Source organism: Gadus macrocephalus, chromosome 2, assembly GCF_031168955.1.
Source record: "Gadus macrocephalus chromosome 2, ASM3116895v1".
Taxonomy (NCBI): domain Eukaryota; kingdom Metazoa; phylum Chordata; class Actinopteri; order Gadiformes; family Gadidae; genus Gadus; species Gadus macrocephalus.
In genome coordinates, this window is record NC_082383.1 from 22,775,136 (window position 1) to 22,796,551 (window position 21,416).

Here is a 21,416-nt window from a genome sequence, read left to right on the forward strand (position 1 = left end):
TAGGTTAAGGGGTATGAAACAAACACTAGCCCGATATAAAGGCACAGGCTGCCCCCTAAAACCAGGCAGTCCTTACCTTCAGTCCCACACGGTCGTACTATTTGTGTGAGCTCTTGAAATATGTATTATTGTATAGGCCTATAGGAAACATTCGGTAAATCACAGTGGATTGAACAAAGTCGATTGTATCGGTCAAATCTGATGTCTAAATCACAAAAGATTTTAGTAGGCTAGTCTAAAAACAATTGAATTATTTTCTTTAACACTTATTTGATTGTTCTGATTGTACTGGATAGATCTGATTGATCTATCCAGTATTAAGCTTGTGATGAAACAAACGGTAGCCTATTGACAGCCTATAAACATTGCGGTATGAACATGGAAAGGGATCACAGTGTCTTAGCCATAAAAGCTCTATCCAGTACTAATCTATATCTAGTCGTACATCCAGTACAAAGATCTATCTAGTACTAACATCTATCCAGTACCCTAAGCTATATCCAGTACTAGATCTATCCAGTACTGATCTATATCCAGTCGTATATCCAGTACAAAGATCTATCTAGCACTTATGATTTTTATCAGAAAGACCCTTGAACCCACACACACACACACACACACACACACACACACACACACACACACACACACACACACACACACACACACACACACACACACACACACACACACACACACACTCAAAACACACAAAGTACTTGACGGTATTTGATAGTAAAGCTCAGTAACTTTACTCTGTAAAGCTCTGTCTTAGTATTGTGTCTGCTTGACCCTTGACCCCTTTACAATCCACCAGGAAATGGACATCCGGAGTTATGGGAACCCATAACCATAGCCATATCTTTGTTTATTCCGGTGCTTTTCAGGCCCAGAGGAAAGGTGAACATACACACATAACTCTGGGAACAATATCAGTGTCCAAAAACCCAGCCCTTTGTTTAGCAAACATAAGAACTATATGATTTGTACGCTCATATTGAATAAAGCAGTTTTCACTTATTTACTCGCAAGTACACATTTAGGCTCACTAGAGTACGCAGGATGTTCGTTTTTCGCTTGTTTGATTGGTCAGGTGGATATATCCCTTTGAACGATTAATATTTAACTACAAACCAATTGTGCTCTGATGGGTCCGGGAGATGATGACGTAGGACTAGGCTTGTGTTTTACTTATCATTGATACCATCATTTAGCCCCAAACAGGACCAGATGAGCAAGCCGTTTTGTTTGTCCACCCACTTCCTGGGGTTCAGGAAATTACAAAACGACATAAGCAGGAAACAGTGGCTTATGTGAACCACAGAGAATATAACATACAAAGGGTTGTAGCGTTTGCAAATAGTCACACTGCATTAACTAGGGTTAATTATGCACTTATTTTAAAGTTTTACCATGTTTCTAAATCATAGTGCTTACATATAATTCAACAATGAGTCATTGAGGCCTGCCAAATAAACCCAAAAATATTTGGGTATAACATTTTTTTTTTTATACCCAAACGTTTTATAAGTCATAAGTCTAAGTCAGCTATGCTATGTTTGCGAAGAAGTTATTATGTGCCAACAGTAGGCCTTAACAAAGATCTATCTTCTTAATTTATTAATTGTGGATCACTTTATACACAACGATAATACTATTGCCAAGGATTCAAACAAGAAGACACGAATCAACATGAACATGTTGACAGAGCTAATAGGTCTTAGTACAATGCTCTGCAAATCCATTATGATTAGAGGTTGATGGCTGATGTTGGCTCCGTGACCGTTTTGGGACAGCTGATTCTCATTGACGTTCGATGGGCGGGGCGAAGTAAAGAGGAGAAGGGAGGAAGGTTTCCCCAGAGGAGCCCCTGACACTGGAGCGGGTTGAGGCGTCTCGCGCACAGTTCACACGGAAAGCGGGCAACTTCAAAGCCGAACATGGACGCCTAAAGCCGGCAGGGATAGTTGAGGAAGCGCTTGCGAAGCAGTACGTTCGCCATGGAGATGTCCGGGAAAGACAATGAAGTGGGGGCTAACGCGGAAACCAGAACATCAGAAAAAGCACAGGTATCTTTTATGGTCATTTTAACAGTTCTATAACAATGTATTAAAAAATAACAGGATAGGCCTACTCTGATACTTATAGTTTATGATAATAGTTGCGTTATTGTTACGTTATCCAGCGTGAGAGAAAGGTGTGGATGGTTGAACTTATTGTTGATGGCCAGAGGTTTTACCGGTTTTACCCACAGGTAACGAGTTACGAGTCGCCTTTTCGATGCAGCAAACCCATCCGCACAGATGTGACCGCTGTCTGGGGCGTGTCGGCGAAACCCGATCGCATCTCGCTGTGTGCGTGTGATGTTCGATCCCCCACACTTTGTTCAGCCTTTCTGACAAACTTGTATTTTTGCTGCTGTAGGACGATGACCAACTCCAGAAATGCAGTTCCCCTCGGAGTCTAGCTATTATTGGTTGAATCCCAAAGACCCCAATGTTTATGAATTTAGTGGGCCAATGCCATATTTCGTTCATCAAATAATATGCATAGTTCTTCTCAGGCAAACAAGTTAGATATATTCAATGCAATTAGATGTAGAGTCTTTATCTGCAACAATAAATTGCACGCTGTGCTTGTTATTGCCATTATCTTAGATTTATCTTTTCTGATCTTATTTTAACTTGGCCTACCATCACTGTTTGTGGCTGTAAATTATCTCCTTGGTACTTTCAATAGAATTTGGAAAGTTTTGTGCGTAGGAATGAGGTCAGTCTAAAAGAACGTTGAAGCCAACTTAGACCTATAAGTCGTTAGGCCTGCCTCGGAATTCATAACCTCAACATCTGCTAGACCTATTTGAATGAAGTTTGAGACAACATGCATTTTCAGCCCAAATTCGAGGCAAACCTTCAAACTACACAGCAATTTCATCCGACAACGTCTGTCGTTGTCAGATCCAACCTCGATAAGGCTTCTCTGGTTAGTGAGCAGACTAATGGTGAAGTGAAGTCTTGTCTTCCATGGTTCAATGAATTATATACACCCGTACAGGTGACAGATCATTCTTACCTGTGCTCCAACAAGTGTATGAGCAAACAATGACTTTGAAATGCGGTTGGCTCATAACCGTCCATCCTGTTCATCCCTTTTTTATTTTTGGTGCTCAGCGATCTGACTATGAGTATTTATATAGCCTTCGCCATGCGTTTGAATCCTCACTGTTGTACAGGTTACCAAACACATTTCCTACGGGGCTTGTCTGTGTTCGCTGCATGCAAGGTCGTTAAATAGGTGGAATGTGTTCACCTGTGCATGGGGTGGTTGGGTAAAACCCCCTAGGCAAGACGCCGTCTTCCCCCAAGATCTTGGCTAGTCCTGAACCGTTGTTACATTCCTGACATTTCTGCTCTGTTCCCCCTCTATGTCTCTCTTTACTCTGACACCTTAACCACCCCACTCACACACAAACACAAACACAAACACACATATGCATCCACACATTCACTCAAACACACAATATATGGTCCAATACCTAGTCCTGAATCAGATGATACTATCTTTCTTTCTTACTTTCTTTCTTTCTTTATTGACAGCAATGCCATCTACGTGTAAACGTGGCATGCACACACGCACACGCACGCGCACGCGCACACGCGCGCACACACACAGACATATATTTAAGTGTACTATCAACTGTACAACGTGTGGTTGCCTAATACTCCTGACCCTTTTAACTCGTTCAACTTTTCTCTGTGACCCCAGAGCTGGATTCCGAAAATCATCAAGAAGCGCGTGTGCAGCACCTTCATCGAGGACGACAGGTAACTATGCTCAATTAGATTTGATTGGTGTAGCCCTGAGGCACGTCTCAAAGGGCTTAACAGGTCGTACGTTTATGACTGCCCCCTAACCCCCATCCCCCCAGAGGGAAAGGATAACATCCTTAATGAGCAAGGGAGAGATCTTGAGAAGGAACACAGAGTGGGGGATCCCCCCTTCCAGGGATGGTTGAGTGCATTGGGTGACATAATTGACGCATACAGGCAAATCATTTTAAATCAATTTGTTTATAAAAGTACGGTCTTTGGCGATTCGGTGCTGGCCGGTAAACCCTAAGGAGAGTCCAGACGTCCATTCGCAGTCACCACAACATGCTAAAACAGACGGAATAATAAATTAGAAGGGGGAAAGCACATAGAAGATGTAGACAGAAGCTAATTTAGCGACTGCACAAACACGCAAAGATACCATCAGAAACATTCCCACAGTCGGACACAGACACTGACACACCGCATGCTCTCATTGATTTGCTCTGTAGTGAGAGCCTTGTTTGGACGTCTGTCCCAGGTCTCGAATCTGGCTCCCCCACGTGTCTTCCTTCCTGGTACACGATTTTGACTGACGTGTGTGTGTGTGTGTGTGTGTTTGTGTTTGTGAGTGACCTTCGAGGTGACTCCCTTCATTGTTTTAATTTGGTTACTGTGAATTCGCAGCACTCTTCACCCTTCCTAACAACAAACACACACACACACACGCGCACACACACACACACACACACACACACACACACACACACACACACACACACACACACACACACACACACACACACACACACACACACACACACACACACACACACACACACACACACACACACACACACACACACACACACACAGAGACACACACAAACACACACGCACGCACGCACAGACAGACAGACAGACAGAAACACAGACAGACAGAAACACAGACAGACAGAAACACAGACAGACAGAAACACAGACAGACAGACCCCAATCTGAACACATTACTCCGGACAGACAATCTGAACACATTACAATCGCAATGCTTGGCATTGCGATTGTAATGTGTTCAGATTGTCTGTCTGTCTGTCTGTCTGTCTGTCTGTCTGTCTGTCTGTCTGTCTGTCTGCCTGCCTGTCTGTCTGTCTGTCTGTCTGTCTGTCTATTGCATTTCTGTATTTAATCACCGCTGCAGGTTGATGCTTATCGGCATAACCGTGACATTTCTACCAACTCCTCCTTTCGTCATCCTCGCTGACGTGCCCCCCCCCCCCCCCCCAGTAACGGGGCGCTGTGTCAGTGCGGCGGCCCCCGGGGGACGCACTGCTCCAACGCCACCGGGGACTACTTCGGCGCGGCCATCGTCAGCCAATGGGACAGCGGGCAGCACTCCTCGGAGTACCCCACCGACGCCTTCGGAGAGGTGGAGTTCACGGGGGCCAGGCAACGCCACAGTCACGTGAGTCATCATGGGGGGGACGGGAAAATCAGAATCACGATTCTTTTGCTCGACATTGAAATCACGATTATTCAAACGATTTTTTTGGAGTTTGAAAACATGTTGTATTTATTCAGCATGTCTCTCCCAAAAAAAACCGTTGTAACTTGTTGAAATTTCGCCTTAAAAAGATGCCCAAAATGGTCAAAAGGAAAATGTTTCAATCTAAAATAATGTACAGATGTGGATCCAGCTGTTCTGCCCTTTCTATAAAACATTAAATGTAAAAAAAAAAAAAAAAAATGTGTTATCGTTTGACGCTTAAATCGAAATCGCGATCAAAATTCGATTAATCGCCCAGCCCTAGTCTAGATCAGCGCTGCTCCCTGGCTTAGACATGAGCCAGGCTCAAGCAACAACTATGTCTTTCATTTAGGAAGTGGAAACTTCCTGAATGAAACTTTCAAGCAAACACCGGTAAAACCACATCCCAGAACCGAATGACGGGGATCAACGTTGGCAGAACACCGTCGCCCGATCAGTGACTGTACGAACATGGCCCACACCTGAGAGAGAGAGAGAGAGAGAGAGAGAGAGAGAGAGAGAGAGAGAGAGAGAGAGAGAGAGAGCACCAAATAACATCAGTATATCTACACGTTGTCTTCCTCATTAGCGCTCAAGTCCTACAGCTGCATCTGTTCCCCCCGATTGAGCTGTCCGCTCCGAAGCGAAGCCCCCTTCACAACATATCCCCACCCACCGCTAACCCTAGGTCACGAGCCCCCTCCCAAGCCACCCACACGCTCTGAGTGGCAGAGACTAAACGGGCCCGACCTGCTGTTCGATTCGTCAGTCAGCGAGATGAAAGGAAGCTTAACGTCCACCTCTGTCTCTGCGTGGACCCCCAGGTTCCGTACGTCCCATATCCATCTGAACACTTCCTAAGAACCCATGCATTGATGTGACACAAACACAGTGCCTCAATCAGCAAGAGCCTCTTTTGGGGTTCCAACTGTGGAGTTCAGTTGAACCAGTGCCTATGCTACGGCAGGACGCCCGGGCATAGAGTGTAGGGGCAGTGCCTCGGGATACCAGTTGTACTTATTCAAATCGACTATCTTTATTTGCAATCTGCTACTGGCTTTTTTGGTCAGGCTACCCCTGGCCTGCTCTAGTGTGCGTTCTAACTACATTGCCCAGAATTACTTTTGCTACCTCCTCTTGACATCAGGGGAGAACATTCTGTAAATGGTGAATTAAATAATTAAATAAATGAATCGAATGTGTTATAACGACATGCATAACCGGGTTTATTATTAATTGCGATAGCTAGCCAGACATTTGGCAGTATGATACTATGGTGCACATGCCACACGAGTGACAACAGCCCTGTTATAGAGTGCTAGTGATTCAGATGGAAGAGTTAGATCAGCCAGTGCATTCTAGAACACAGTTCTGGAAGGACGTTTTATCATATTGGATAAAGATCTTGCTTATAAACAGAAAAAAAGTTATCTTACTGAATTACTGTTATCTTCTTTAGGGACATTGCAGAAATTGTCTATGCAGTGATTGGGATACAGAACCCATGATTGGTTGTCATGGGAATTCAACTAATATTTTTTACTATTTTACTATACAAAAACGTAAAATGGGGCCTGGGATCCATCGTGCACCAATACAAATATATTTTACAATGTATACTACTTTAAAGCAGCATACCCCCTACACGGTTTTCAACTTAACCTATAACCTTTTATACCAGACCTTTAGGCCTTCTGCAGTTCTCTGCAGTTAGCAGTTTCAAATATCTATAAAGTTAATATTCTTCATACTGCAGGTTGCATAAAGCTTTTGTGGCCCACAACCCAATCAATATTGAAAAAGATCATTGTTAACCTTAGCAGGTTAGACTGGTATCTGTGAATAGCAGTGGTCGGCATATGCTACAACTCAGTGTTGTTGACTGGACAAAATGGGAGAAGCTTCTATTGTCACAAAACAGAGGTTTCAGGCTTCATCTTACTGCTTGTGTTTCTGATTGCATAGTGAAGGTAATGTGGTTCACCCCTGAGAGGTTTTTCCATCTATTTTGTCAACCTGCGCTGGTCGCAGGATATCATGTTTCCCTGCTTGAAACCCAGCCTTACTTTCACTATATTTTAGTAACCAGTACAACAGAAAGACACAAGACGACTAGTCCTTTAAGCCATTTTTAAGTATTGCAAAATACATTGGTTTAAATATAATGGTATGACAGGTTGAAGACACAGTCCTCTGACTGTTAAGTTCTCTCTGAACAGAGTTGTTCACGATTGAGTTGTTCTGGCTCTGACCCTAAACTAAACTAAAGTATGTCCGTTGGCTTCGTTGGTATGTACTGTAGGGAAGCCAGAGCTCACCGTGAGTCATTGCTCAGCTGAGTTGAGTTGGGCTGGCTACAGTAAAATAGGGAAGTATGGTGCGTAGTTTTCCATCCCTTTCTAAATTTAGCACGGCCATCATCAGATTTTGGGGATTCCAAAGCATAGAGGAGAATCTCCCTAGGCCTTTTTCCAAAAGATTCTACTTGTGGAGAAGACAGTAGTAGCAGATAGCAGAATGTTAGCAGAACATAGTTGAAACCTTAAAGCAAGAAGTTGGCAAGGCAACTTGAGAATTATGAGTTTAGAGCTGGAAACTCACCAAAGTTGACGAGGTGCACTAAGCTATGATACGCACAAGAAGACATGGGCCCAACAACAGACAAATAATAAACATGACAGACTTGAGCTGAACTCTGATGATCATAACGACACGGTGTAGTATGTGGGCATGTAAGTCAACAAGCAGACTCATTGCCGTTTTAAGTCTCTAGGATCAGTGGTCTGTTTACCAAGCTCTGCACATCTCCAACGCTATGTTGTGCAACAAACGCGCTCTCTCTCGCTCTCGCTCCCTCTCGCTCCCTCTCACTCGCTCTCCCTCTCACTCTCACACAAGCTCATGGATCACATGATCTGCTTGTGAGCTGTCAGAAAGCGGATCCTGCTGAAGAATAATTAGAATGCCACCTCATGATTCAGATTACATCATAGTCAAACTCACAGTTGGGCCGGCTAGCTGAGCAGAGAGTTAGGTTTAGTTCTCAACCGCTTTGGGTGAGGGGAGAATATTTAGAGCATATTGTTTTTGTTCTTTGACCCTTTCCTCAGGCAGTAGCCGTAGCGAACTGTAGTACTTTACTCCTGTTATTGATTTCCCTTGAACGGAGTCAGTTGTTATCTGATGCACCTGTAAAACCTGTCAATCTTCTGTACTAGGCCTGCTTTAACATTAACGTGTAATAACTCCAAAAAAGGTTTCCCTGAGTGAAGGGGATAGACCATGTGTCTAAGGTCTGATCTCCTCTCTGAATTTTTTTTGTGATGAGTCATGTGATTTATAGACGCTTACAGTACCAATGAGAGTTGTCAGGGAAGTAATGATGAATTATTGGGTATGAGGACGCTTGGGAACAAGGTAAATAATTGGGTAATGACTGATGACAGTACTGACAGTACCCATTTCTGGGGGCCTGTCCCCGAAAAATGTTGTGTGTGTTTATGTTTTTTAAAAAATAATATAGGAGTTTAAAAAACATATTAATCGACTTTGAAAAGTACAGTGGCGCATTGCATTCACATCACAAAAAAAAAACAGGTTATCTCGTAATTATGACATAAAGATCTCATAATTATGAGAAAACATCTGATAATTACGAGATCTTTATGTCCTAATTACGAGATAATTATCTTATAATTACGAGATCTTTATCTTTCTCATAATTACGAAATAGTTATCTGATAATTAGGAGATAAGGATCTCGTAATTATGAGATAGTTATCTCATAATTATGACATAAAGATCTCGTAATTATGAGATGTTTTCTCATAATTATGAGATCTTTATGTCATAATTACGAGATAACCTGATACTTTTTTGTGTGATGTGAATGCAATTCGCCACTGTAGAAAAGGTTCTTCCTTGCTCATGTCTATTCATTTTTAGACAGGTTTTTGATTCTTGTGTCTATCTCATAGTCTGTGGCGCAACCGTTCTATTGATTGACTTTATACAATGAATGATATTAAACAATTGCCTATCAAGACAATATAGGATGATATCCTATTTGATTGAGCTACTTAATTACCAAAGCTTAAAGTAAATCATGATAAACCATTCATCATGTAGTAGAATACTGCCTAAGCCTTTACTGCAGTAAAACATTCTATGGGTTTTAGATATGATATATATATGATAAATTTGACCATGATATGAACAGACAAAATATTAATATCTTTTTTATTTCAGAAATAAACGCATATATTTTGTTGCTATATGGAATGGCAAACTACATATGTCCCTGTTTTTAATTTCTTAAATCTGGTCACCATCTAATGGCTAATAATAATGCAAACATATGCCCTGTTGTTGTCCAAGCGTCACCGCAATCGGACCAGATCCATGTCGTGATTTCCATGCTCCTCCGTAATCAGAAGATCCGTGCCGTGTTTTCAAGTCCACCGCAGACTCTCCAATGCCTGTTGCCGTCAGCCAATCCAGCTCAATGTTGTGTTCCGCGACTCGGAGAACCCAGTAAGTAGTGCTTTTACCTTTTATTGCATTTAATGAAATGCTATGATATTTAATAAGTATCCTACTTTAAAGTTGAGAGGGAGACTCTATGTCTATTACTAGTCATCAGTGTTGTTTCGCTTTTCAAGTTTCCAGATTCCAGTTGTCAAGGGTTTTCGCTAGCATGTTGTTGTTGACTATTCTGAAGTGTAATTAACTTCTAAATTCAATAGGTCATTCATTCCTGGAGTAATTATTAGTAGTACTACCGACAAGTATCAACTGCCAAGTAGTCTGCACTCTGCACCCTGTTTGACAACAACGTGACATTCAAGCAGGATTAACAATTATACTAATGTCATTCCCCTGGGGACATAAACGTGTTCCATCCTATGATACTCTTCAGATAAGTTAGAGCGGCTGACTTGAGGTTCACATGTTCCTTCTGCCATCAATGCATATCTTCTCATGAAAGAAAACTTTTTTTATTTTTTTTGTCTATTCGAGACATCAAGCCTTTATAGGCCAAGGTAAAGCCTTAACCGTTGACCAATCTTTCATCCGTTTCTTGGCTTTCTTGCGAGCTCAAAGTTCGCAACAGCCCTTATTTTGTTGTTCTTCAACCTCTGTTTATGAATTTCTGCAGCGATGGCCTCTGCTCAAAACAGACCAACAAGGAGAGCAGGTGGAGGCGCAGACCGATTCAGGATCGCCACCGTGTTTGAGCTCTGCGACGAAGACCAGGATGGCCTGTTGACCAGGGAGGACCTGAAGGTTGCCGTGGTGATGCTGTTCGGCTACAAGCCTTCCAAGTCGGAGGCCGACAAGCTCATGGGAGACAGGCGAGAGCGGGCGCTCACCCTCCAAATGTTTGAGGCTCTGATGACGGAGAAGCTGTCCGAGGAGGAGCCGGACTCGTACGTTAGGGCGCGGCGGGTGTTTGGCGCCTTCGACGCGCACCGCCGGGGGTTCCTCAAAGAGGAGGACTTTGAGGCGGCGTTCAGGACGGTGGCTCCTCTCCTGCCCCAGAGGACCGCCTCGGAGGCCTTCCGTCACGCCGACCGCGACTCGGACGGTCACATCAGCTTCAAGGACTTTGAGGCGGCGGTGGGCTTTGGACGCACCGACACAAACTCGGATTGTAGTTTCAGCTAATTGTTATGGGTCTGTTTTTTATTCATTTCAAATCCTGTGTTATTAGCTTCGTTGTTTTCATGATTAAAGTGTTTTGGAATAAATACGTTTCTTTCTGTTCATTTCAATGGATGACTTTTAGAGGGTGTGATATCGCCAGATCTGATGCCCTGACTACAAAATAGGCTCATTTTGTAGCCTCAATCGCATGATTACATTTCATTTTTCACTCTAGTTGAAAATAAAAAAGTGTATTTATTAAACTTTAATCTTCAGCTATTGATTCTGTCTTAATAACAACTATTTAAAAATGCATAGACATCAATATCTCAGCATCGACATAGTGTTATCGAGTACTTTGGTCAATATAAATGAATTTAGCCAACAACCAATTGCCATACTCTGCATAATTTGAACCAAAACCAAGTATGATGCATAAACTTTTAATGAAGCTTTGTGATCAGTCGGCCATGGGAACCAACCCTTTCACACGCTTTGCAACTTCCTACACCTTACTGGTATGGATTGAGGTATTGTACATCGTGAACATCACCCCGTCCTCCTTCAGTGTGAGAAGCTCTTCAGTCGAACCCCAGTCAGGGCGTCCTCCCCTCGTCCCTTACGCCTCTCTCTCTCTCTCCCCCAGTCAGGGCGTCCTCCCCTCCCCCCTTACGCCTCTCTCTCTCTCTCTCCCCCCAGTCAGGGCGTCCTCCTCTCCCCCCTTACGCCTCTCTCTCTCTCTCTCCCCCCAGTCAGGGCGTCCTCCTCTCGTCCCTTACGCCTCTCTCTCTCTCTCTCTCCCCCAGTCAGGGCGTCCTCCTCTCCCCCCTTACGCCTCTCTCTCTCTCTCCCCCCCAGTCAGGGCGTCCTCCCCTCGTCCCTTACGCCTCTCTCTCTCTCTCCCCCCAGTCAGGGCGTCCTCCCCTCGTCCCTTACGCCTCTCTCTCTCTCTCTCTCTCTCTCCCCACTGCAGTTCCTGCGGCTGTCCCGGGACACGCCGCCCCAGATCGTCTTCACCCTGATGACGGCCCACTGGGGGGTGCCCTCCCCCAACCTGGTGGTCTCGGTGGTCGGGGGCGGGGGCGAGGGCCAGGAGAAGGTGAAGCCGTGGGTGCGGGAGGTGATGAGGAACGGGCTGGTGAGGGCGGCTCAGAGCACAGGTGAGGCGGGCAGGGGGGCCGGCCGTAGGGCAGGTGGGCGGGCCGTAGGGCAGGTGGGCGGGCCGTAGGGCAGGTGGGCGGGCCGTAGGGCAGGTGGGCGGGCCGTAGGGCAGGTGGGCGGGCCGTAGGGCAGGTGGGCGGGCCGTAGGGCAGGTGGGCGGGCCGTAGGGCAGGTGGGCGGGCCGTAGGGCAGGTGGGCGGGCCGTAGGGCAGGTGGGCGGGCCGTGGTGGGCGGGCCGTAGGGCAGGTGGGCGGGCCGTAGGGCCACCGCTCGGTGACCCGAGGAATCAGAATCACGGTTATTTTGGTCGATATTGAAATCACGATTATTCAAAACGATTATTTTTGAGTTTGAACACGTGATGTATTTATTCAGCGTGTCTCTCCGATAAACCCGTAGTAGCTGAGAACTTAAAGAAATACACAAAATGATCAAAAAGAAAATTTTCAAATCTAAAAAAATAAAACATAAGTATCCAGCTGCACTTTCTATAAAACACAAAAAAAACAACATACTTTTTAAAAAAAAAAATATTAAATTCATTTTGTGATCGTTTGACGCTAAAATCGAAATCGAGATCGAAATTCGATTAATCGCCCCGCCCTAGCCGACCGTCTGCGTTTTCTGTACGCTAGTTGACCCACTTGTCCAGAGTTCGCCGGCACTGCAGAGACTCCTTACCCCCCCGCCCTGCCCCTTCTCCTCCCTCACTCTCCTCAAAACACCCCTCTCGTCACTTATGGCACTCAATGTACGCACTTAGTCTAGGCTGTACGTCCTGGGAGTTAATGAATGCAGTTATTGTGTGTTGTACGCCCTTGAACTTAAAAGTAGTACTTTGTTTAGCATCGTATCCTTGCTCTCTTTCTGTCTGTGGTGTATACAGGAAATGGTCTAACCTAGCAACTGTAAGGGCTCAGCACTTGTTCTATGAACATCCTTACTGTACTGACAGCGATATATTGTTGTCCCTCTTTCTTCTGAAAAACATACTTATTGTAAGATGCTTTGGATAAAAAGCGTCTGCTAAATGGAAATGGAAGAGGTGATGGGAAGTCCCTTCACTCATCCTACATCTTTCTTTCCTTTTTTAACCTTCATACGTATTTCCCTCACAGGATTCACCGAGTTGCTTGAAGCGTCGACTCTGTAGTGTAGCAATGGGGATGTGTTGACGGATTGAATCCATGTGTCGTGTTTACACACAAGCATTCTTGCAAGCTTGCCCTTAGGGCTCAAATGATTTGCGCCCGCGCTTTACAACCTCCCGATGCAGGGGGGGCACGTCTGACATTTGGAACAGCACGTCATGTTCTTCAACACGAAACAAAGCCTCACAGCCAAAATGTAGCGCAGACTTGAACACATCCTGACATTAAGTTTGAAGATACAGGGAGTTATACTTGAATGTTCTCATCAAAATAAGTCATTAAGAAAAATATGTATGCATAAAACAGGACAATGACCTTTAAGTCTGCGCTTCCCATGTGTTCAGTGTATGTATTGCCCAATTGTTCACTGCTGAATTTCTCACACAAATAAAGCTTATGCTGACTGTCTGCATTTTCTATACGCTAGTTGACTTAATTTGATTGCTGCTAAGGCATTTCTCTCTCTTTCTCCCTCACACACACACACACACACACACACACACACACACACACCCTCACACACACACACACCCCCCCCCCCCCCCCCCCCCCTCAGGGGCGTGGATCCTGACGGGCGGGCTGAGGGAGGGGGTGGGCCGCTGCGTGGGGGAGGCGGTCCGGGACCACGCGGCCGCGGCCCCCTCCCTGTCCCAGAAGAAGGTGGTGGCGGTGGGCGTGGCCCCCTGGGGTCTGGTGCACAACCGGCAGCAGCTCGTCAACGCACAGGTACGGACCGCCGCCGCGCGGCTGGCAGCGGGCTGTTACACACTGCAGAGCGGTCGTTAGCTCACTCTAGCCAAGCAGCCGTGCACCTCAACATGGCTGAAACCTGTTTCACGCACTGACTGAGATGACTGGAGCTATGTTCTGTTCTATTTCATCTATGTTAGAAGATGGGTCTTTGACCATTCTCTCCAGATTCCTTTATCTGTATCGTCCATCATCATTGACAGGGAAATTGTATTTAGACGTGGCTCAGTGAAAAGGTACGTTGTGATAAAAATGTTAATACAACAACAAAGACAACATTGGACAAAGTGTGATTTGTGTTAAGCTATACCCGTTGTAAACAGTTGGCTATCTTACTTCCTAGTGCGCGTTTGGTGCATTTATCAATGTGTGGTTTTCTTTACTTGTTTTCCAGGGGAGTTTTCCGGCTCGCTACTATGTCCAGAACACGTCCCAGGACACCTGCGGCCTGGACAGCAACTACCAGGCCTTCCTGCTGGTGGACGATGGGACCGTCGGCCAGCGCGGCGGGGAAACCAGCTTCCTCTCCAATCTGGAGGACTACATCTCCCACCAGCGTACTGGTATCTGGGGTGAGATGCTGTGATGCATTTTAGCATTGAAACTAGTGTCATGAATACTTCAGTCATCTGTGTAGCTAAGAGGCACGGATCCTGTCGGAGAAATAACATAGATGTATGGATTTCAAATCCAAATCGTTTTCCAGGATAAATAAACTAAACAAAAAAGAGAATAAATGGAATGAATAAACCAGCGACTCAAAGTGTATCTGTGTCAGTACGTTACTGAGCACGAATTATTCCTCCTGACTCCCTTCTCTCGACCTAACAGGCAGTGGCAGCATAGAGATCCCAGTCTTGTGCATGCTCATCTCAGGGGAAGCCAAGATGCTGCAGGTAATGTAACAAAGAAACGCCAAACCATAGTGGCACTCGTCCGCTTGACGTTTCTAGACACTCGATGTGAAGCCTCATAGTCTTCCCCTTGTAGTTTCTCAAAACAACATAGAGTGAACCCTGATAGTAGCTCTTCCCTATGTTGTTTCTTACCATCCAATATAGCAGGGCTCTCAAACTCGCGGCCCGGGGGCCAATTGAGGCCCGCTAACATGCCTTGCGGAATGCTCTTTTTTTTCTCCTGTTCTGGAGAATAACTACTTGTCAGAGTTAATCCCACTTAGTGCGTGGGCGTTTGACGTCCTCACCGTGTGACGTGTTCTCCAGAGGGTGGACCAGTCCCTGAGGAAGGCCATCCCCTGGCTGGTCCTGGGGGGCTCGGGGCCGGCCGCGGACCTGATCACTGAGATCCTGGAGGAGGTGTCGCCGGGCTCCAGCCCCAGCAGCCCCCTGCCGGAGGGGGGGGAGGGCGGCGAGGGCCCCAGCACGGAGCTCCGTGACCGGGTCCGAGAGAAGGTCAGGAGGCACTTCCCAGCAGAAGCCAACCTGGAGAAACTTGTGGACTGGGTGAGTTGGATCAGACGTTCGGAAGTGTGTGTGTGTGTGTGTGTGTGTGTGTGTGTGTGTGTGTGTGTGTGTGTGTGTGTGTGTGTGTGTGTGTGTGTGTGTGTGTGTGTGTGTGTGTGTGTGTGTGTGTGTGTGTGTGTGTGTGTGTGTGTGGTTAGGGCCTGTGGTAGTGGAGTAGGTCAGGGGTAAGGGACGTTTTGTGTGTGGATAGGAGTAGTCACTAATAATCACAGGAAATGCAAACTTTGCTTTAGTGAACTGATTGAGTGTGTGTCCAATTTCAAGTGGACAACTCAGTTCATCGATTGCATTTCTACCTCTGCATTCTACCGAGCAAACCCACATGACACAGGGTAATGTCATGGAGTGAAATTGATCTTCTTGAGGCTTCTTGGTTCTACAGCAAAGCACTTCACAGAGGAAATGATGACCACAATGTCTGTCTCTCTCTCTCTCTCTCTCTCTCTCTCTCTCTCTCTCTCTCTCTCTCTCTCTCTCTCTCTCTCTCTCTCCCCTCTCCCTCTCTCTCTCTCTGCCTCTCTCTCTCCCTCTCCCCCTCTCCCTCTCTCTCTCTCTCTCTGCCTCTCTCTCTCTCTGCAGGTGCTGAGTATTCACCAGAACAGAGATCTAATCACCGTCTTCCATCAAGAGCAGGAAGGATCTGATGACTTTGACACGGTCCTCCTCAAAGCCCTGGTTCAAGGTTTGTCCTTACTGTGCGTCTGTCTGTACTTCCTGTCTGTGTGTTTGTGTTCTTGCGTGCTGTAGGGGAGATCACTGATTGTGTTGCCAGTATTTTTTCAGTATAATTACAGTATGTTTGAATGTACTGGAACCCTGAGCATTGCACTGCACGTAATGGATGCACAAATGGGTCCATGCACACATAAGTATGCAACATACGTATGTATGCAGATAGATATTCCTTCATTCCTGTATTCCTTCATACATATACAAGTAGATCATCTAAACGGTATACCAAACCATATGCAACAACTTATTTTAGATCAAAAGAAATGTTGTTGGTAACATAGGATTAAATAGGGACCAACACAAAAATAGTTTTCCTTTTAAATGTGTGTGTGTGTGTGTGTGTGTGTGTGTGTGTGTGTGTGTGTGTGTGTGTGTGTGTGTGTGTGTGTGTGTGTGTGTGTGTGTGTGTGTGTGTGTGTGTGTGTGTGTGTGTGTGTGTGTGCGCGTGACAGCTAGTAAACGTGTGGCCAGCCATGCCAGTGAATACACGGAGGAGTTGAAGCTGGCCGTGGCCTGGAACCGAGTGGACATCGCCAAGAGCGAGCTGTTCAACGGGGACATCCATTGGAAGGTCGGTGACACACAGGACCACGGCGGCCTCCACGTCCCCATAGCAACCTGCTGTGGTTATAATGCGCTGTTGTTATCCTGGCTGCTGACTCCGCGCCTTACGCTCACAAACTAGATCCACACTGACAGTTGGCATCATTCATTCCTGCATTCTCCATTCCTCATTCCTTCATTTGGTAATCCGTGATTATTAAATTATTTCATTCCTTCGTTCCTTCGCTGTGTAATTGCTTTGTTCCTTCGCTGTGTAATTGCTTCGTTCCTTCGCTGTGTAATTGCTTCGTTCCTTCGCTGTGTAATTGCTTCGTTCCTTCGTTCCTTCCCGCCTTCATTCCTTAGTTGGTAAGTAAGGTAATGGTAAGCATTGGCAAGCAACAGTAAACAAACCACTGCTAGTCAACGGCCCTCCAGTCCATAACATCTGTACTCTGCTATGTATCCTTTAAGCTGTGGACGCAACCTCGTCCATAGCTTTTATTTCTCTTCTTCTCCTCTTTCTCATCCTCCTCCTCCAACTCTTCCTCCTCGTCCTCCTCGTCTTCGTCCTCCACTCCTCCTCCTCCTCCTCCTCCTCCTCCTCCTCTCCCTCCTCCTCCTCTTCCTCGTCCTCCTCCTCCTCCTCCTCCAACTCTTCCTCCTCGTCCTCCTCGTCTTCGTCCTCCACTCCTCCTCCTCCTCCTCCTCCTCCTCTCTTCCTCCTCGTTCTCCTTCCCCCTTTATTTCTTTTTTGTGTGCCCTAATATTGGAGGTTTCCTTTTATTTATGTTTTATATAATTACGACTCTTGTTCCAATGTGTTTTTTGTATTATTTGTCTGTTTAGTTATCCACTCTACAGCATTTTAGTCAGTTATGCTTTGTGTACTTTATAAAATAAATATACTTACTTACTTTACTCCTCCTCCTCCTCCTCCCCTCCTCACCCTCCTCCTCCTCCCCTTCCTCTCCCTCCTCTCCTCCTCCTCCTCCCCTGCCCTCCCCCCCCCCCCCCCCCCCCCCCTCCTCCAGTACGAGGACCTCGAGGACTCCATGACGGACGCTCTGGTCAACGACAAGCCCCAGTTTGTGCGTCTGTTCTGCGAGAACGGCCTGAGCATCCTGCACTACCTGACCTACAGCCGGCTGGAGAGCCTGTACCGCTCGCTGGCCGACAGCTCGCTGGCCTACACCCTGCTGCAGCGGCGGCTGGCCGAGCGGCAGGACGCGGCCACCTCCCTGACCCAGCTGGACGGCGCCGGCCCGGGGTCGCCCGTCAGCGCCGTCACCCGCCTGATGGGCTCGGCCTCGGCCAAGGAGCTGTGTCTCTACGAGGTGAGCCGTCTGTCTCCCTGTCCTGTCTGAGCGGCTGTCCGTCCATCTGTCCGTTCATCTAGAATCTAGACCAGGGGTCTCTAACTCAGCTTACCTGGGGGCCGCTGGAGGTAGAGTGTTGGTCAGGAAGGGCCGCATCAAGTATTCCACGAAAAAAAGGAACACAACTGACCCAATCTAATGCTGCGTTCGAGTATTCTCTGCGAACCGACTCGGATCTCGGATCTGACGCCACGCCCACACTTCAAGTGTTTTATTATTTCGCTCGGTCGTTGGAGGAAAACATGGCCGCCACCCGGAAAGCTGTTGTCGCGGTAGCATTGGCAGAGGACCAGGCGATCCAAAATCAGTAGGCTATAGGCCAGAGGCAGAGATACGGACGCAGTAAGGTATTGCAGTAATACGAGGGATTGAAATCGCCATTTAAACCACCAAAGCGATCCAAGCACAATGAAAACAGTTCATACTTCAAGTCACCTCGTGCGTGTCGGTAGGCAACGTCCTCGGACCTCCGAGACGGATGGATATTAAAACGCAGAATAAGTTATTGATCGGGCAGTAATTAGATCACGTTGGCTATGTAATCGCTGCCAACAGGGGACATTTCATAGCGGTTGGTGGAAAACCGGGACATTTTAGCGTCCTTTGGCTTTTGTCAGGACTCAGGACACGCAACTCAAAATTGGGACTGTCCCGGCAAAACCGTGACATCTGGTCACCCTATCACAAGTGGTAATAAAGCGTGGCAAGCGACTCAGCAAAAATGTGCGTTTGACAACAACGCGCGGGCCGCATTAACACTAAACTTTGATGTCATGTAGGGGGCCACAAAATATCATCCCGCGGACCTCAATTGGCCCCCGGGCCGCGAGTTTGAGACCCCTGATCTAAACAGATGGATGAATCTAGATTTATTGGCATGGTAAACGTGAATTGACATTGCCAAATCTACAAAAGTTCAAATACGATAGAACATAATATGAACCAAGTAATTACGACTCTTTTCATGCAATCATCTGAAATACAATACAATAAAGAATGTAACTGTTTATAAACAGTGACGATTTTAAGTGTATAGTATAGGGTTGAGCTATTCAATCCTTTTTCTTGGAGTAGGTCAGGAAGGACTCACTGTAAACATCACGACAGCATTCAACACGATACGTCGTTGACCCTGATCGATGCAGAGCAGGCTGAGTGACTGCATCCATCCATACTGAGTCCCTCTGACTCAGTATGTGGGAATGTGAGTGAATGTTAGGCAATACTGTATAGTAGGGCTGGGCAATAATTCGATTACGATTATTAATCGCGATAAAACTCACGTCGATTACGACGATAAGCATCAGACATAAATGCTCGATATAGAAAAAAATAATAATAAAGTAAAAAAATAATAATAATTAACATTATTTTCAATAGGTTACAAGGCAAGCTACCTTATATTGTTCTGTTGGAAGCAGATAAAATACGTTTGAAGTTAAATGTTTATATTTAAATGTTCCCTTGTCACAAATATGGTTATAAACAAAAAAGTATGTTTTAACTAATGAACACTCTAGTTTCTTCAGGCTGCAGCCGTACCAAATCATATATCGTGATTGATATCGATATATCAATCAATATCAAAAAAATAATCGTGGTAATGTTTTTTGCAATATCGCCCAGCCCTACTGTAAAGTGCTTTTGGTGAAAGCGCTGTATATTTGCAGTCCCCCATTAACCCTTCACGCGTCCTCCTCGCTGGGTGTCCCTCCAGGTGTCCCGCCTCCTCTACGACCTGCTGGGGGACGTGTGCCAGCCCTTCTACTCGGCGCAGCTGGGCCTGGACCCCGGGGCCACCACGCGCAGGGCCATACGGGTGAGTCGGACGTCCACGCCCAGTCCAGTAGTACTGGTTTGTAGCTGACGCACCAGTGAGTGTGTGGGGACAACCTTCGACTGTCTGGACTTCTTCTACACGGATCGGTTTAGAGGACATTAAACTCCTTGCTTTGTTAAGCCGTGGGTAGGGTTACGGGTCTGGTTCTTAAGCTGCTGAGACTTTTAGTTATGTTGATAAAGTTAAGATGATAAAGTGACAAAGTCACAAAGATTTTTGCGTTCAGATTCAGAAAATTGTAATGTCAGCAAAAGAAGGTGACGGAAACATTAAGCAGCATTCAGAAACGCACAAACAGTGATGATTGTTTTCTGACCCGATGTTGTAAATTGTTATAAAATAAGCATAGTCATGCAGAACATTGTAATGGTGCAGCATGATTCGGCTATTCAAGCCTGTTTATTATTAAACATATAACTATTAACTTATATTCGTAATGTACAGAAACGACAAGAAAAGGGATTGCCTTTATGTAGTTAAAGAAAGGGGATGGCCTTTATGTAGTTATTTCTGCTATTTCTCTTGCTGGTAAATATCACCTGCCATGTATGATGTCGGATTAGGCTTTCAAGCTATTTGTCTCGAGGATTAACTCCCTCTTTCTATCTGCAACTGGAAATTCGAGATTTCCCAGTTCTCTAACCCAGTAATATATATGATTAACCGCCGTCAACAATTAAATCATCAGACTCGCCTTGAGGCCTTGGCTTGGGCATCTAACGTAACAACCTCGCTTACTTACAGTACAACAGCGCCATCTAGTGGAGGCAAACGGTACAACACAAAATGTCCCGCATTCGATCGCACTCACCTAGAAACATGGGACCGTCTTCCATCCAGGGGGATTCGTTTCCCCCACATTGTTTTGCATCACTCTTCCGCCTACCATGACACATGTGTGCCCCCCTGTTCCCCCCCCCACAGCACGTGAACAAGCTGCTCCTGGGAGACTGTCTGTACCGGGACCAACGCTGCCTCTCTCCCTGGGCCTCGCTCTTCCTCTGGGCCGTGCTCCAGAACCGCAGCGAGATGGCCGTCTACTTCTGGGAGATGGTAATCACGCTCCACAGCTACAGGCAGATGAACTATGAGACGTCTTTACTCCAGCTGTCCTCTGTTCTGGCGTGATGGGCTCGCTCATCCATACGTCTGCTCTGCTATTCTAAGGGCCTCTTGGGGATAATGATGTACTTACAACTCTAGCCCTCTCTCTCTCTCTCTGTCTCTCTCTCTCTCTCTCTCTTTCTCTCTCTGTCTCTGTCTCTGTCTCTCTCTCTCTCTCTCTCTCTCTCTCTCTCTCTCTCTGTCTCTCTCTCTGTCTCTTTGTCTCTCTCTCTCTCTCTGTTCTCTCCGTTCTCTCGTTCTCTCGTTCTCTCGTTCACTCGTTCACACGTTC

At 46.1% G+C, this 21,416-nt stretch overlaps 2 protein-coding genes and 1 long non-coding RNA gene across 4 annotated transcripts in view; 2 read left to right on the forward strand and 1 right to left on the reverse strand.

The window, feature by feature from the left end:
- The first annotated feature begins 1,820 nt into the window (after positions 1 to 1,820).
- trpm4a (transient receptor potential cation channel, subfamily M, member 4a) overlaps positions 1,821 to 21,416 on the forward strand; it is a 25,558-nt gene continuing 5,962 nt past the window's right edge. The window contains 13 exon segments of the mRNA XM_060045907.1: positions 1,821 to 2,069; positions 3,766 to 3,824; positions 5,094 to 5,271; positions 11,954 to 12,140; positions 13,849 to 14,018; positions 14,437 to 14,614; positions 14,874 to 14,938; positions 15,266 to 15,505; positions 16,106 to 16,208; positions 16,711 to 16,829; positions 17,836 to 18,138; positions 19,898 to 19,999; positions 20,945 to 21,073. Coding sequence (XP_059901890.1) covers positions 2,001 to 2,069; positions 3,766 to 3,824; positions 5,094 to 5,271; positions 11,954 to 12,140; positions 13,849 to 14,018; positions 14,437 to 14,614; positions 14,874 to 14,938; positions 15,266 to 15,505; positions 16,106 to 16,208; positions 16,711 to 16,829; positions 17,836 to 18,138; positions 19,898 to 19,999; positions 20,945 to 21,073 — 1,902 coding nt within the window. The 5' untranslated portion in view covers positions 1,821 to 2,000.
- Positions 5,590 to 8,371, reverse strand: LOC132453043 (uncharacterized). The gene is made up of 2 exons (XR_009524565.1): positions 7,936 to 8,371; positions 5,590 to 5,816 (listed from the first exon to the last, which is right to left on the reverse strand). It is a non-coding gene; the product is annotated as an uncharacterized LOC132453043 (long non-coding RNA).
- efcab11 (EF-hand calcium binding domain 11) lies at positions 9,080 to 11,084 on the forward strand. 2 transcript variants are annotated; one of them, XM_060045911.1, is made up of 2 exons: positions 9,080 to 9,871; positions 10,524 to 11,084. In XM_060045911.1, the coding sequence occupies exons 1-2, from the start codon at positions 9,669 to 9,671 to the stop codon at positions 10,999 to 11,001; spliced, it is 681 nt and encodes a 226-aa protein (XP_059901894.1). In that variant the 5' UTR covers positions 9,080 to 9,668; the 3' UTR covers positions 11,002 to 11,084. The 2 variants fall into 2 exon arrangements, with proteins under 2 accessions (XP_059901894.1, XP_059901893.1); XM_060045910.1 differs by having other exon boundaries at positions 9,089 to 9,867; positions 10,493 to 11,084.

Coding starts and splice junctions, on each gene's coding strand:
- efcab11 (XM_060045910.1), top strand. CDS start 9,669: ATGGCTAATAATAATGCAAACATATGCCCTGTTGTTGTCCAAGCGTCA. Junction 9,868..10,492: donor TCCGCGACTCGGAGAACCCA/GTAAGTAGTGCT, acceptor GAATTTCTGCAG/CGATGGCCTCTGCTCAAAAC.